The sequence below is a fragment of the Hevea brasiliensis genome, chromosome 9, assembly GCF_030052815.1.
Source record: "Hevea brasiliensis isolate MT/VB/25A 57/8 chromosome 9, ASM3005281v1, whole genome shotgun sequence".
NCBI classification, from domain to species: domain Eukaryota; kingdom Viridiplantae; phylum Streptophyta; class Magnoliopsida; order Malpighiales; family Euphorbiaceae; genus Hevea; species Hevea brasiliensis.
The window spans coordinates 3,095,653-3,113,441 of NC_079501.1; the positions used below are offsets into that span (position 1 = coordinate 3,095,653).

The window sequence follows — 17,789 nt, forward strand, 5'->3', positions numbered from 1 at the left end:
CAAACAATGCCAACCCTTCTGAAAGAATTGGCAAAGCCAAGGCCCGCAAGCTTCAAGCTTGATGTTCCACCAGCTAAATATCTTTCCATGCCCTAAAATTCTTCTTCTGCTAAATAAATTTCCCTCAATTTTATTACTTTCTCATAAGAGTAACCACCTTAGGTTTGGGTTCGGATGGGGTCAAGGGCGGGTAAATTACTAAATTACTGCAAGTAATTCCTCCAACAGCCAAAAACCATTCTCTAGCCTCTAAATAGTGTATGAATCAGGACAGTAAATATTGAACTAGCTTGTACAATGTTCGGCTTTGCAAAGCCCAAAATTTCCAACCATTAACTTTTTTTGACATTTTTCGGAAAAAAATTGCCGCAATCGGGTGCCATTAGACTTGTGAATTTGCCTTGTGAATTAAAGTGACCAGTCTGTTACAGGTTTAAATATTATATGGTATAGCCACAATCAACACCAAGTTGTGACATCACTGTTTTGCCTTCAAAACAATAAAGACTCCAATGGAACTTCGGCAACTTAAAAAGGAAAACCAATAATCTTTTTAAAGACGATGAAAATTGAAAAATTTTCTCAATCATTATAAAATACATCAATTTGTCAAGAGGCCAAACAACCCAAAATACTGAATTCCTGCACAGCTGGTAACCTCTCAAAAGGAAAAGGAAATGGCAAAGAAAAGGGAAAAAAATAGGAGAACAAAAGAAGAGAAAAAGAATGATTTACAAATTGTTTTGAGGAAACACAAATCTCAGAAGAATAACAAAATTGGCAGGAAAAAAGGTTAGTATCTTTACTCAATCACTCTTGCTTTCACAACCTAATCTAGCCAACGAGTAACTCCATCATCTTCCCCTACCACTGCCAGAATCTCAATGCGTACATCCAAAATAGCCTGCAGTTTTTTCATCACCAAGTAAAGCAATTCAACAGAGGAAAAAAAGGGAGAGAAGCTTCAATTGAGTCTCGGATGTATATACATATATTGGTTGCATACAAAGTATAATTACTTTGTTACGAAAAATGAAATATTTTAACATAAATTTATAACTCATCTAATGAGATTTTCATAAATTGATTCTTTTTTCTGTAAAGTAGTTAATTATGAAAATTTTATTATCGAAAAAAATAAAATTTTTCTATAAAAAAAACACAATTTTTTTAAAAAATCTAATAAATAATATTTAATAAATCAAAACTTGTTCCTATAATTTTTTAACAAAATTTACCATACATAATTTATCTTTTAAATTTTTTTAAAAAAATATTATATTTACCTTTTTATGCGAGGAAACTTTATTTTTTTCTATTAAGTTAATAAAATTTTCATAATTAACTACTATACAGAAAAAAAGAATCATTTTATAAAAATCTCATTAGATGAGTTATAAATTTATGTTAAAATATTTCATTTGTAACAAAGTAATTATACTTTTTATAGAACCAAGTAACCATAGAATATACCATATATATACCTCTTAATCCTCAAGAATTTAAAGTGCATGCATGGAAAATTCATGTTGCAGCTAGTGCGATAATCGTTACTTACCAAAGGATTTCTACAGTTAACCAGCCTACATTCCTCCAATGAACCTTCCAATGTCCAACTCTCCCAGACATCAAAGCTGTGACTAGCAAATACAAATTCCATTCTTCTGTTAATCTGCAATTTCAAGATAAAACTTGACCTTAATCCCACAAACAGTAAACGATGAATTTAGCTACTACGACATCAACATCACTGGTATATTAAGTTATGTTTTGTGTTTCAATCATCCCATGAAATTACAAGACATGGAGATGCTCTGCAGCCAAGTTGTTATTTTCTTTACTACCGCAATGATGTGCATTAGGAACTGTATAAAAATAATAAGAAGCAGACAGCTTTTCCTTTGAACAAATGGCCCATATACACATGAAATGTCTATTGTCCTAACATGGAGCATTCAGAAGCAAAAATATAAATAAATCTAAAATATTTACTATTTGAAAATGACTATGGAGATTAAAGCATACCTTGCTACTATGGAGATTAAAGCATACCTTGCTTAACCATTTAAGATAATTCAAGGCTTTGAAAAAAGGTCACATCAGCAAAAGCAAAAGCAAAGCAATCATACTGGTTAATTATATAAAATCATATCAACTTGCATCAATCACACTCCCTTTAAGTACTAGAAAAAGAAGGTAGTAGCACTTGAGGTGTGCTCTTCAACAACTTAACCTTCTAATAATATAAAGTACCTGCAATAACTTTCCACCAGCAGCAAAAGAACGCAACCCAATAGTGTCCTGAAGAAAATGTGTCCATATAAACACATTACTTAACCAAAACATTGGAATTATGGTACATACTACACATAGGGAAAACAAAATGAAAAGATTTTTGCTGTACCTTGCTTCTGAAAACAACAAGGAACTGTGCTGCAGGATCTCTTTTTGTTACATTTGACATGGAATCCAGGAACCAACCACCCCCTTTAACTCTCTGCCTTGAGACATGGAGTTCAGGGTGATCTCTTGCATATAAAGCAATAACACACCCGTCTTTCAGCAGCTCACTAGACTTTCTGCTAAGCTTCTTGCTTGATCTTAAAAGCTGGTCAGAAGTTGATTCTTGCATTGATGCTATTGGTGTTTTCCTACTACTTGAGTCTTCAGGGGAACCGAACCTAGAACTGGAACTTAACACTTGATCAGTACCACTCATAGCAGTATCATCTTCACGATGTAAATTGCTTTCCTTTTCTAATTGAGAAGGATCATCTGATTTCTGCAAGGATTTTTGACGGCCATGTCTTTTTTTTGCCTTCTTACCTGATCTGCTACTTCTCCCTTCAGACCTTACAGCTGTTTGAGACAAGCCAGAACCCTTAGCCTGGCTTGGAGATTCAGCTGATTTATTTTTTCCCTTTCTGTTGGAGCTTTCTGGACTTAACAGAATATCACCCTTCAACTGCTCACCCACAGAAGCCTGTTGAGCACTTTCATTGTCTTGTTTGAGAAATTCTTCATTTTCATCAGCTACTTCACTCTCCTCTTCCTCATCAGAGATGACATCCTTTGGTATAACCCCATCAAAGAAGAAAGACTGCAATAAAGAGATGGCTTTGTCCCTTATCTCCATCCATACTTCTTCACTGTAATCTGCACTGCGTGGAAGTATCAATACATTGGGCATTTCCTTTACCTGAAGCAAAGGTTAAATAAGACAAATTAGTAAGACTATATCACATTGTACCAAAATCTAAAATTAAAGCAGGCATCATTCTACGAATTAATAATTTTAGCGCCTAAAAAACTTACCAGGCACCATGTGACTTTTAAGTAAGAACAGCGGGTAAACTTGTTCCTCCTAGAACTCATAACAATTTAATTTTGTTCTAGTAGATAATTAGGTATTGAAAAAAATAAAGTAACAAATTCAAGATAGAAAAAAGGATCTTCAGGGTACTGTATGGTATGCACTTTGCAGGTAACAAAAACTATCTTTCCTTTTTTTTTTTTTTTTTTTTTAAGGTTTGGGAGGGGGGCCGCCTTTTTGTTATTATGAAAACAAAAGCCAGACTTTTCTTAAGCTGTTTGGTTACCTTGCTTTTTTTTTTTTTTTAATAATTTTTGCTATTTCGGACGCAAAAACCTACATGTTGCTAGCCAAAAAAAAAAACTCTCTTTTATAGAAAGCATATATTAATTTCATGTTGCATTTTAATTTTCCTATTTCATGTGAACCTAAATTTATATATTTATCAACTATGATATCTCATTCTTGCATTTGTTTGGTAGCAAAACTAAAATTTGTAAGAAAAAGTTAGGTTAGACAATAAAGAGCAAAACTTTGCTTTTTATGAAAAGCAAAGATATCTTGGTTTACTTGCCATTTTATTTTCTCATGTAATGCAAAATTCATAGATTTAGTCCACCATTTAATTTTAAACCAGTTGCTGTGATCTCCAAACAGCAGAATGCTAGAATGTAACACCTTAAACACAAAATGTTATTTACAGCATAGATTTTACAGCGCCAAGCATTTTCATCAGAACAATCTCAATACATCAGCATATTGGGAAACTATTGGCATTTTTAGAGAGGCAAGCATGACATGCAAGACAAGAGGAGACATAAGCAAAAACGCACAAAGCTGCACTTATACATTCAAATGTTTACTAATTATATCGTAGAAAGCAATGCACCCAACAACAAAAATTCAAACATACCCATGCTTCCATCCACTGTGGTCCTTCAGCACCATCCAGAGCACATCCCGCCAAGGTTCCATCAATCAAAAGCTGCTTCAAAGCACAGTCATCAAGTAGCTGACTGCTTCCAGTATTCACTAGGAATGCCCCTAAAAAAAAATAAAGGTGCTCCCCGCATGTCAATGCAAACAGGATCATATGAATTATGATGTTCTCAAAAAGGTGAAAGAAATTTACCTGGCTTTATATGCTGCAAACATTCTGCATTGATGATCTGAACTGTTTCATTTGTTAAAGCACAATGAAGTGAGATAAGGTCACTTGCAGCTAGTAAATCATTAAGAGTATCCATTCTTCGGGCTGCAGGTGGAAATCTTAAGGAAGATGCACTTGCTTTTCCTTTTCCCTGTACAAAGATAGTATGGTCCAGAAGTTAATAGCAAAAGCAAGTAAAGATGCAAAGAACAAATAAACACATAATTGCACAGAAATTAAAAACTAAAAGAATAAATAGTAAGAAATCTAGTGCATTAAATGGGAAGTTAGTGTTTTCTAGAATGCCATTCACTATTCAACTTCTAACTGAATGCCATCATAATCACATCTCAAGTCATGAAACATAAAGAACAACAAAGCATAAGCACATAATATACGTTCGTCTCACCATTTATTCAAGTTGTCTTGCAGTGATATAATGGCCAGTAGTATATCTAGGACAACCTCAAACCAAAATACTTCAGAATCACATATAAATGAATTTTAACTACTGAATTGCTAATTAGCACCCTATGCCCGAAATAGATTACTTCATTCTTTCTCAATAAATATCCTAAGCACCAATTCAAAGCATACTTCTTAGCTAATTGTCAATTGGATGGATAAACAAGATGGTACAAATTTTATTGAATTTTAAGAGGCTCTACTACCATGTAGTAGCACGTTGTGGATGTTCTTAACTTGAACAGAATTTCTACCCAACTTCGTTAAAATCACTTCTTTCTCTCCTCTCCCCCCACCACCCCAAAACAATTAATTCACTGGTGAAAAAGCATATTCGCATTCTAGGCACCAAACATAACAGTGGCTCCCAAATTCATCTATTATAGAACTAAATCACTCCACATTGTTAAACTTATACCTCGTGAACATCAAAATATAGCACACTCATTTTGAAAGCCAAGCTCCTAGTAGCCAAGGACCTCGCCGATGCAGATCTACCAACGATCCCCAAAACCAGCCCTCTACACCTTCTCATTCCCCGACACAGCGGCTGAACGGAGCCGAGCCATCCTGAAGCAGAGAGCGCGTGGCGGGAGAGCAAATGCGTCCGACGCAGCAAGCCAAGGAACAGAGCCATCACTGTGTCGGCGATCTCTTCGGCCCGCGACGTATCCACATGAACAAGCCGGAGCCCCAGGTCAGCGGCAAGAGCCGAGTCTACGGCACGGTCAGCCGAACCAAGGCATAGGATGAGCTGGTAGGGACGAAGACGGCGCTGGGCGGCACGAGGGAGGTAAGCGAGAGAATGGAGAAGCACAGCGGCAGCTGATTCAATCTTGCCATCAGCTAGGCGACTAAGCGGCACGTGCTCGACGCTTGCGATGCCGGCTAGAGAGTCTTGCTCGATGGCGCAATCCTCGATGCAGTTGAGAGTGACAACCAAGGGGAGAGCTTGCGCGGGGCTGTTACGGTGTGACATTGTCGCGGAGGATCTGATATTGGTGGTAGTCATTGCCGCGTGCTTCTTGTATGAGTGAGCCAAGTGTTGTGGTGGTGATGGTGGTGGTTGTGGCGGTTAGGGTTTAATGTTGTAAATTTGGGCATTTCTGTGGGGTTTTTTTGTCTACCGAAGAGAGTGAAAGGACATCTGAGTGAATTTTTGTTTGCGACCCTTGATGGCGTGTCGTTTTTTAGTTTTTCGCTAATGGCTCCCGTGCTCCAGGAGACCAGGTTGAACTCTTGAATTTTGAAAGTTGAAACATCCGGCCCACGCCTAACCATAGATCCGATCCTAGTCTTCCATTTTACTCACATGCCCATGCCATCATCGAAATTTCAATCATGTCCCAACTCTTGTCAGCCACGATAATATTCGAATTTCAAAGGTATAGATTTTAAATATTCACCATTACGCAATGTGTTTGCTCTGTATAATACAGAGTTGTCTTCGTTGTCCTTTTCTGCCGGGCGAGTTTCCTAAGGGGCACATTAGAGGAGCAAATGAACTATCACCGCTTTAATGGCATTGGCGAAAGTTGAATTTCGAAGCAAGCACGTTGCTAAATTAAACGATTGATTTTATATTTTATAGACCGGTGGAGTTTTCAATCCTGGGCTAGTTAAAACTGCTCTTATCTCAGCAATAACATAACTCCTTTGTTGATTGTGGAAAATACTTCCCATTATTTCTAAAGGACAACATTCAGATTCGAACAAATTAATGTAATTTAAACATCACAATTCAGCTTTTTCACATTTAGGGACAACTATGTCACGCTACCCAAAGTAAGGAGAGACCAAAAAACCACACATTCTACAGAACTCTTATGATATAGATGCATAACCACACCGCACACAAACTCATGCTGGCTGCTGAACATGCATGTGAATTTCTGGGCTTATCGTTTAAGTGCAAACATGTTTTTGCCTCCCTGTACCGAAGCTTTGATAGTCCAAATGTTGAACCAAACTGAAAATCCATCCAACTCCCACTCGAACCAGCAACTGCGTGATCTTAAGCAGCCATTGGAATGAGTTTGAGAACTCCCAGCTAACTCCCATTTGTTCAATGCAAGCTCATCATCATATCACAAAAAATATAGAGACTACCGTGCAAAAAACTGTACAACTTTCACCCCACCTAACAAAAATCATACTTAACAGATCAAAGTCACCGTATTAAGTCTTATTTCCTTGGCCACAATATTGACATCTTCCAGACAGGCTTTAAAATTCCGAAAGATTTCCAATTCTTTCTAGTGATCCATAATAATATATAATTAGATAAATTATTCAGTTCAGAAAAACCTCCTCCTGAAATTCCTGGTAGTTGCTTGATATGATCGCATTAGAAGTCCAACACCTATTCCAATCCCAAGGCACATCCCAAGGCCAATTCCAACACCAACTCTAACCCCAGCATTAAACCATGAGAGTTGGCCATCCTCACCATGATACATGTCCTCTGAGCAGTATCTGCTTGCAATTTTCCCATCTAACTCACACTCATCCCCATCTGATTCAGCAATCTGCATGAGCACCCAATGCCAATGATGATAAAGCTAGTCAGAAAACAGCAACTGCTAGTGAGGTATCAACAAAATCCTGAATTTCCAAAACAAATCAATGATCTCCAATAATTCATTAAAAAGCATGTCTATTTTTTAATTAATGCATTGGAGAAGAGGAGTTATATTATCTGCATTATTTATATAACTCAGAATGTAAACAAAAATAGAAGGTTTATTAAAGCTTAGAAAAGCACCAAATTCCAATTTGTATAAAGCAAGGGCCATCAAGTTGCTAGAAGTAACCTACAGTTGCATGTGTTAAATGAGAAAAAGCACAAGCTTAGTTGATTGAAAGAACTATCTCAACAATAACTGTCCTTGATTACTGAAAAGGTATCGCAAACTCAACTCACACTGTTTCATTTCAATACCAACTTCTGTTATATGTCCACCTAATAAAAATAACATTCTACCAAAGCTTAAGGACATAGACTGACTGAAGTATTTACAATAGAACAGAACTTTTCAAATTCTAAATGATGAGACCTAGGAGTTGTTCATTTATTCTATTCAATTAGCCATCATCCTTTGTTGTTTCTGATTAGAAATACTCGGTAACAAATAACGAAAAAGGTATACTTCCACAAGCATATTCCTAAAGAAGAGGTAAAGTGCTTGGATGCACTCAACATTTAACTTGAGGGGCGCCAAAACTGCTGATTGTTAATTCACCAAATCGGGCAAAGAAAAGGATAGCACGTTATTTTGTTTATATGAGTTTTGCAGCAGCACAAAAATTTACAATAACTTAAAATGGCACATTCAAAATAAGAATTCCTGTTACATGCATAATACAGAACCGAGATATACAATAATTCATCCAAAAATTTTGAATTAGACAAGCAAAAGGCAATCATACAAATCCTACAAGGGCAATCTCAGTTTCCTACAAAAAACAACCAATACCTTACCCAATTATCAACTAATGTATATCATATCCTTTCACAACCTCAATTATCAACTGATATTATAGAAGGGAAAAAAAAATTCCCATCAGTTCAAGTTGAATTCAAATTCTAATCCAAAATGATATTCTCAAGGCTGAAAGAGTCAATCCAACGCAGTTTGTTGGATTCAAATCTTACAAATTAACAACAAAATCAAACGACTGGAAGGTAAATTAAAGACAAATATCAAATTACCTGAACTTTACGGAGGCGAACCAACCCATTGATGCCTACACCATTCTGCTCCTTTTCCATCTCGTCATCCTCAGGAATAGCATCAAGCATTCCATGCCTCGATACTTTCCTTATCGGACTGACCAAAATTGTCTTAGTCAATATCACCGGCACACCCCCACAGCAACCAGCAATATAAACTTCAATGGCAGGCGCCGAAAACCCCATCTTCGGTTGGAAAAACACAGAGTTTCCCTCCCCCACAGAAGCCGCCATGTAACACTCCATGCTCCATCCTGTCTTCGAATCATTTTCCAGTCCTACGCTCCCATTCCCCCAAACGGCTTCTATTCTCTCCAGGGACCCACACAAAAATAAATCGTTCTTCTCCAACACCTCGAATTCCACGGCACCAGTGACACGCACACTGTCTGTACTGACGTAGGTGACCTCAGAAGACTCCTTATTGAGACGGTCGCGACGGAGGGTCACGGAGGCAGAATCAGCGCATGGAACTCTGAAGCCGTTGATTTCGAGGGGCGTGCTGATTTCGCGGCGAAGATGGCGAAGAGTCAGATGGTCCGGGACGCTGTCGATCACGCACGGCGTGATTCTGACGTAGAACAATCTGATTTCGAGCCACGAAGAATTGGTTATGAGATTATATGAATCGGATTCCTGGTCTTGGTGATTCATTGAATCCCAAAATTCCACTAATTGGAAGCACGGAAAACAGGAATTAGGATCTGTATCGCTGGAGTATAGAGTTCTAGAATGAGAAGCATCAAAATGAACTAGTATTTCATAAATTTGGAATTCGAATTCGGGGAATCATGAACGGAGTTTGAGATTTAGAAAGAATGCATGTTATAAAATATATAAAAATTGCCTAATTAAGTGCTGGAAAGAAAGAGGGTTCCGATTGATGTGAAAATTAGGGTTTTTGACTGGGAGTTTGAGAGGCTTTCATCGAAGATTGCTGGTGGTAGACATTTCCATCGGAAGCACAGACCAGGTCAAAGAAAGGAGTTACAGAAAAAATAGCATTTTCTTAAACAACGGTGACATAACGTAAAATCATCCGACACAAAATCCTTCTTCCTCCTCTGTGTGCTTCTCTCAAAATAATTATTTCAGAATATCCTTAAATCTTCCTAAAATCAAAAGAATATTCTTAAATCGAACAGCTTCTTCATTTTTTTAAAATAATAGTTTTACTAATAAATTTTAATTTAAAAGCGGCATTCTAATAACTTAGCATACAGCCCTTTGACAGGTCTAAAATTATTTTCTGCATTTCAACGAACTAATATTAATGGACCGTAATATTCTTTGACCTTAAGATTGCACTCTTTTTGAAAAAATTTGACGGTCAAATCCTTTTTAGGGAATTTTAATAATTCCTCTGCTATATGAGGACCAACTCTCCATAGACTTGCCAAGCCTTCTATATAGAAAAAAGATCAGAACAATTACGCGGGAAAAAGGAGGCTAGTAATTTATTACAAGCCCCTTAATCGAGTATCTAAAAGTGATACTCTTACAGTGACTGGAAGTCCACGTCTTTCATGGAGAGTGAGGATGAGCCTTACAACTCCGAAATGGAGGTGAGAATAACCTTCATTTCTCCATCTAGGAATTAGAGGAGGAGGGATCTCTAGAGTAACATATTGCTGGGAGGCAGTACTTTGAAGGCTGCACTGATCCATCTTAGAAGCTTGTACATATTCTCTGGGAAGAGATCTTCTAGATGAAATGAGAGATCGGATTCCTCGGGTTAAGGAGCCATCTGTCAAAGTTACTAAAGAAGACAGCCCCACCTTGGGGATCAGATCAAACAAAGGCCGTCCAAGCTCTCAAACAAATAGCTCAAAATCCGCCACCTTTAATGATTCCAAGTACTGGCAAACGCATTCTGCAAACTGATGCTAGTGACACTCACTGGGGGGCCATCCTTTTGGAAGAAGACAATAGAGAAAGACACATATGGCCCTTTCTCTTTTCAAAAAACTCAAAAGCGCATTCTTACCTTCCTCCTCACCCTCTCAAAACCCGTTTGCACCTCCCTCTACAAACTTTTCTCCCTTTGGTTTTGGATTCTCAGAACCTCACCCTTCCAAGAATCATGGAGTTCAAGAACAAAGCTCTACCTGAACCACAGCTTCTAAGATTAAAGGACTGGTTCTCGAAGTATAAATTCACAGTCCAGCACATTAAAGGAAAACATAATCTGATCCCTGATCTCCTTTCCAAGACAAGACAGATTAACCTCCTCAGCTCTCAATTTTCCTTCCCTCTGATTTTCATGGCATCCTTCTCCAATACTCCTGAATTTCTCATCCCCACTCCTGACAGCTTTTCTCCTAGCTGTAATTCAAATCATGTACCAATTCTCATGCAAAATTCCTCCATCCACACCTCTTGTGGAAAAATAAAGATTTCTTTATCAACCTTCCCTTCAAACTCAATGAGGATGTAAACCCTACCAAGGCCACTCACCCTGGCATGAATCCAACAGATTTAATCTTAGCTCAAGAAGAATGTAAACAACTTCTCCAGCAAGGGTTGTATTGGATTAAGGTTCTGAGTTCCTTATCCAAATGGGCTATTTTGGCTTGCAGATCTTTGTACAAGTTTTAAGGTGGCAGATTTTGAGCTATTTGTTTGAGAGCTTGGACGGCCTTTACTTGATCTAATCCCTAAGGTGGGGCTATCTTCTTTAGTAACTTTGATAGATGGCTTGTGTGAACAACAATATGTGAAATAAATTTTCTGATATAATTCACAATTCCCAAGAATTGCTGTATTTGAGGCTGAAGCTTATACCAGATCTACTGCATGGTCTTGAAGCCGATAAATGATTTGGTGGTGAAGAGTGGCCATCATCAAGGAAGTCACTTGTTCAGCTCCAGTTAGTTGAACTTGAACTTTTAGGGCTGTACAGAGATGTGGATCTCAGAGTGAAAGGTTAGGTATCTGGACAATAGTTAGGGCAGTCTCTGTGTCAGCAAGGATGAGCCTAACAGCTCTGAAATGGAGGTGAGAATAACCTTCATTTCTCCATCTGGGAATTAGAGGAGGAGGGATCTCTAGAGTGACATACTGCTCAGAGGCAGTACTTTGAAGGCTGCACTGATCCATCTTAGAAGCTTGTACATATTCTCTAGGAAGAGATCTTCTAGATGAAATGAGAGATCGGATTCCTCGGGTTAAAGATCCAGATCTTCTATAAGGGATCCATTACCAATAAAAATCTGATGGGACTACTCAGGCGCCAGCTTAGTAATTATCTCTGTAAAATTAATAATTACCAGCCTACAGTACCTCATGTGAACTGCACGTCACTTGGACCTATCCACTCTACTATTGATGGACCTATTGACTGGACTAATCCACTTTAGCAAGATTCCCAAGAGGACCCCAAGATCCACATTTCTGTACAGCCCTGACCTCCCAGGCATTCCACCGGCTCTCTTCCCATATTCCATGAGAGTCAGCGTCTTGTTTCAACATTTGTACTTCTAACCATGCCTTGAACTCTGCAAGTCTATCTCTCCATTTAGATGGAGGAACATCGTCAAGTGTGAACCAAGGGCCGGCCTTGAAATATTCAGTATGTCGGACCTAGTTTGCTGGAGGCATAATGGCTGGATTCATCATGCTTTTGTGGGCTCCAATGTCTAAAAAGCCAATAACTGGAATGGGTCGGTCATATTTACTAGGTAAGAGGTGGAGTGAGACTAAAGGTGTAGGAATGGTGTTTGGGCCCATGTTCTTCAGGAGATGGTGGGGCAGCACTTGCTATTGCTTCACAGGCTTCAATCTCTATGGGGTCCTCTTGGGAATCTTGCTAGAGAGGATTAGTCCAGTCAATAGGTTCATCAATAGTAGAGTGGATGGGTCCAAGTGACGTGCAATTCACATTAGGAGGTACTATAGGTAGGTAATTATTGATTTCACAAAGATAATTATCAAGCTAGCGCCTGAGTGGTCCCATCAGATTTTTATTAGTAATGGATCTCTCATAGGTTCTCCATTCATATTAAGAGTTTTGGGACCAAAGAAGTCCATCGGGCCTTCGAAAAAAGGGCCTGTGCATAATAAAGCTGATGGTCTAGTAGGAGGAGGCTGTGGAGGATCAGCCATAAGCAAAGCTGTTATGTCTGCCTCATATGCATCTGAATCACTATCTGAGACTGGCTCCGATTATGAACTAGATGAAAGAACCATTCTTTGAAAATGTTTTTCAATATCTAAGCGCTTGAGAGAATAGCACCGCATGTCAAAGAATTCTTGGCGTAACTGTTTATTGTAAAGAGAAGCATCTCCTAAGAAATTACCAAAAAAGTCCATCGGGCCTTCGAAAGAAGGGCCTGTGCATAATGAAGCTAATGGTCTAGTAGGAGGAGGTTGTGGAGGATCAGCCATAAGCAAGGCTGTTATGTCTGCCTCATATGCATCTAAACCACTATCTGATACTGGCTCCGATTCTAAACTAGATGAAAGAACCATTATTCAAAAATGTTTTTCAATATCTGAGCGCTTGAGAGAACAGCACCGCATGTCAAAGAATTCTTGGCGTAGCTATTTATTGTAAAGAGAAGCATCTCCTAAGAAATTAGCAAAAATGGCATTAACAGCCGCCAAAGGAGTAAAATGGTAGAACTGTGCAAGGTGATAATCTCCAAGTGACAAAAACCAATCTTGGAGAGAGCCAACTATTCTAGAGACAAATTCTGTTGGACTGTGAATTTATACTTTGAGAACCAGTCTTTTAATCTTAGAAGCTGTGGTTCAGGTAGAGCTTTGTTCTTGAACTACAGTTAACAGAATCTTCTTTTCGGAGAAATTTTGATGGAACAGTCTAAACAACGTTCCAACCACAACCTGTCCTCTCACTCCAACTAAAGAAGTGCTAAATTGGCAAATAAAGAATGTTGCAGTTCAAAACAAAACATTGCAGCGTATTGATTCAAAGATAGACAGAGTCCTTACCCATACTCAGTCTATTGATCGCATTCTTTATTTGAATCTATCTTTGAATCAATACGCTGCAATGTTTTGTTTTGAACTGCAACATTCTTTATTTGCCAATTTAGCACTTCTTCAGCTGGAGTGAGAGGACAGGGTTGTCCGTCTGGTGTGACTTTAGTGCTTTGGACAAAAGGCCGGCTGAAGATTTTTGTAGTTTGGTCTGTCCTTGAACTCCATAAATCTTGGAAAAGATGAACTATCCATTAGAACAGTGAAATGATGTCTAATGAGGTGGAATTCAAATTTCTTGATTTTATTTTTGATGGCTATTGTCACGACCCAACCTATGGGCCAGACCGGCACTAGGACCTAGGCCAGCCTAAAGCCTCCGAGGCCCGTAGTAAGCCTAACTATTCATTAATCCAACTCTAAGGCCCATTTGGGCCCAATATCAAGAAATCAACCGGACGGAGTCCGGCCATAAAGTGGACCTTTCAACGGGGAGTTTTTGGCTCACCCGACCTGTAAACAAAATATATCATCAATTGGGGAGCTCAGCTCACCCTCCACATACTCATCAGCATAAAAATAAATGGGAGCTCAGCTCCCTCATCCAATCCATCAAACAGGCATATCATTATATGTTTACAGGTCCAACATGATAATAATATTACAGACCAAAATCAAATAAATACTTCTAACACATGCGGAAATTCTAGGAGTTAATAAAATTACACAAACATTGATAAACAACCTGCGAGGAAAGGAAGCAGGTTAACCTCAAAAATATCCTCCTGTGGCCTGAAAAAATATTGAACATGAGTGAGCGTTCGACTCAGAGAGTAAAATATCAATTTTAACCATAATCTCTATAACTATCTAAAACTAATGCACCCTGTAGAGTGAAATGCAACATCAACAATATTTTCACATCATAACATCAAAAAGGTAATTTGGAGCACTCACACACCCTGTAGTATCAATCATAATATATGAGAGCTGATCCCCTATGCAGCTCTCTTAAATCCAACCTGGTGCCAGCGAAGAACTCAAGCCGGACTTTCGCTTAATAAACCAAATCGGGGGTCCCAGCGAAGAACTCAAGCCGTGACTACCCCCCGAAGGATCGGGTCCCAGCGAAGAACTCAAGCCGTGACTACCCGTCCTATCCATAGTCCACACCACATCACACGCACGCCAATGCACGCACACTGCTCCAAATTACCACAACAACACCCATGGCACTTTAACAGTTATCAATGCAACATAAATCGTGCCTAGAGTTTAACTACATAAATATATGCATATAAGTGATGCATGGGCATGCTTGAACATATAATAATAGTGAAATTACAATTAAAATTAATATTTTACTCACAGACTTGACAACGGTCATCGTGTGGTGGCGGAGGAAGAAGGTATCGGCTCACGACAATTACATTACAATTTTTAATATAAATGACTCAATACAATCAAGAAAAGACCAAATACGTCCTAAGTCGTGCCGAAAATCCGGCAGAGTCTCCCCTATACTTAGGACCTACCCAACCTGCAAAAAGGCTCAAAACATACTTCTATATTCACAATCCATATATCCACAACTCAATCATATCACACAGCCCCTCCTGGGCCCATCAAATCAATCATTCATCACAATATGTAAAATTTCAATTTAATCCTTATAATTGATCATTTTTGCAAAAATTGCCCAAACAAGCTCTAAAAATTCTAAAACTTTGCCCTGCGATCCTTAGCAATATTACTAGGCTATTGCAAAAAGAATCATAATTTTCTGAGCTACCACGAATATTTTATGGATTTTTAACCCTATTTAAGCACTAGAAAATTACGAAAAAGCAAGGTTTGGGTTTACCTTTGCCGATTCCGACTTCGGGAACGCGCTCAGGATGTCTGACAATGGGGGGTATCCGAAACCTCGATCCAATTCGGAGACTTTTCCGGTAACGGGTCTGTCTGGCCGAAAATTTGCAGACCCAGTCAACTGTCGAATTTCCGTGAATTGAGGATACCTACATGAAGCCCACAATACGGGGGTTAGTACATAAATTTCTCAGAATTTTCTAAGCTCATTTAATACTCGGAAAAACACTGCGAAGTTCCGTGGGACCCACCGAAAAACGGTGTCAGAAAAATTCGAAATTTATGTCGCCGCGAAGCTCTCGACGAATGGAGCGCTCTGGTACTCTCGGTTTTCTCGTGGGATTCACGGTTTGTGAGAAATCTAGCCCGAAAGTCAAAATGGGCTAAAACTTCCCGGGCAAAAATTGGACAAACCGCTCGATGGATTTCGGCGTTCTTGGTGTCTATGGAAAGCTCTCGACGAGTAGATGATTTTAGACACAAGACCCGGTCCGATTGGTGGCCGGATCAGCCGAATTTTGGCCGGGAAGTCGAAACGTCGCGCGCGCGAAGAAGGGGAGTTCGCGTGCGTTTTCCGGCCGTTTGGGGAGGCGGCCGGCCGGGGGAAGGAGGTGGGACGACGCGCCGGTGAGCTGGGGTGGTGGGGGAGGTGGCTGGCCGACGGGCTGGGGCGGGAGGAGAGAGAAAACAGGAGAAAGAGAGAAGGGGGAGGAGACGGGAGGAAGAAAAAGGGGAGGGAGCCGGTCCGATTCGATCGGTCCGATCCAGTCCGGTTCGATTCGGTCGGTTCGATTTGAAATACAAAATTTTGAATTTTTACTCTGTCTCGGGACCGAAAATGAGGTCCAAAAATTTCGAAAAAATTTCAGAAAACTCAGAAAAATTCGTAGACTCCAAATATATTTTTAATTTTGCCACGTGGTCTTTAAATTAATTTTTAAAAATCATCAAAGTTTATATTTTCGAAAAATCAAACCCGATTTTTAAAATCCAAAAAATCTCAAATAATTTCTTAAAATTTAAATAAAATTAAAATACCAAAAATACTCATAAAATAATAAAATCTAAAATTTTGGGGTGTTACAGCTATTTCCAAACAGCCCATTGGAATATGGTTTTTTCCTAACTGTATACTATGGACCAAAATAATTGGATCTGATCTTCCTAATAAGGATATACTTATTGGGTTTGACATTTACCAGCAAGCCAAACATCTACAGATCCTTCCCACAAGCCTGAAATACAAGAGATAATTTCAACCATTCACCCCAAACAAATACAGTAATTCTTGGGAATCGTGAACTACATCAGAAAATTTATTCCACGTATTGTTATTCACACAAGCCATCTGTCAAAGTTACTAAAAAAGACAGCCCCACCTTGGGGATCAGATCAAACAAAGGTCGTCCAAGCTCTCAAACAAATAGCTCAAAATCCACCACCTTTAAAGATTTCAAGTACTAGCAAATGCATTCTGCAAACTAATGCCAGCGACACCCACCAATAGAAGTTTTGCTCATATCCCTTTTGGTTGCTGCTAAGAATCTATGTAACTCTGGTTGTAATTGTTCAGGAAGAGAGGCAATGTAAGTGTGACATTTACAAGCAAGCCAAACATCTACAGATCCTTCCCACAGGCCTGAAATACAAGAGAGTTGGTAGGCTCAATTAACCCTTGCTGGAGAAGTTGTTTACATTCTTCTTGAGCTAAGATTAAATCTGTTGGATTCATGCCAAGGCTTGGTGAGGGATCCATTACCAATAAAAATCTGATGGGACCACTCTCTCTTTCTCCTGAAAACCTAAGAAAGTGTACTATGCTTCTGTATTCAGTAACACGTATGCTTCTGGCAACTTGGCATCCAGCCCTCTGACAGGCCCAAAACTGCTTTTTGCATTCCAATGGCCATTCTCTTCCAACACTCTTAAATTTCTCATCCCCACTTTTATAAAAAAGCTGACTCTTTTACTTTGTTTGCACAAAACATGTACAAAGATCTGCAGGCCAAAATATCCCATTGAAAGCTACACTAATCCATCTTAGACATGCTTTAGAGTTTTGCTATTATATATAATATCTTTAAAGCAAAAATGGCATTGACAGCTGCCAGAGGAGTAAGATGAAACAGACTTTCCTGCCCTCACTGCTCACAAACAGTTGTTATCACAGTTCCAATCCATTGTCCAACGCAATGGAATTATGCTCTCAGAAAAGAAAAGCTTCCTAGCCCAGAATAACTATCACGACCCAACCTATGGGCCGGACCGACACTAGGACATGGGCCAGCCTAAAGCACCCGAGGCCTGTAGTAAGC

The 17,789-nt window shown here is 39.0% G+C and overlaps 1 protein-coding gene across 1 annotated transcript; it reads right to left on the reverse strand.

The window, feature by feature from the left end:
• Positions 1 to 565: 565 nt before the first annotated feature.
• On the reverse strand, positions 566 to 9,878 carry LOC110662386 (C-terminal binding protein AN). The gene is made up of 9 exons (XM_021821348.2): positions 8,641 to 9,878; positions 7,236 to 7,456; positions 5,347 to 5,932; positions 4,446 to 4,614; positions 4,227 to 4,357; positions 2,405 to 3,199; positions 2,254 to 2,301; positions 1,559 to 1,672; positions 566 to 904 (listed from the first exon to the last, which is right to left on the reverse strand). Exons 1-9 carry the CDS (start codon positions 9,313 to 9,315, stop codon positions 830 to 832), a joined length of 2,814 nt encoding a protein of 937 aa, XP_021677040.2. The 5' UTR covers positions 9,316 to 9,878; the 3' UTR covers positions 566 to 829.
• Between the last annotated feature and the right edge of the window lie 7,911 nt (positions 9,879 to 17,789).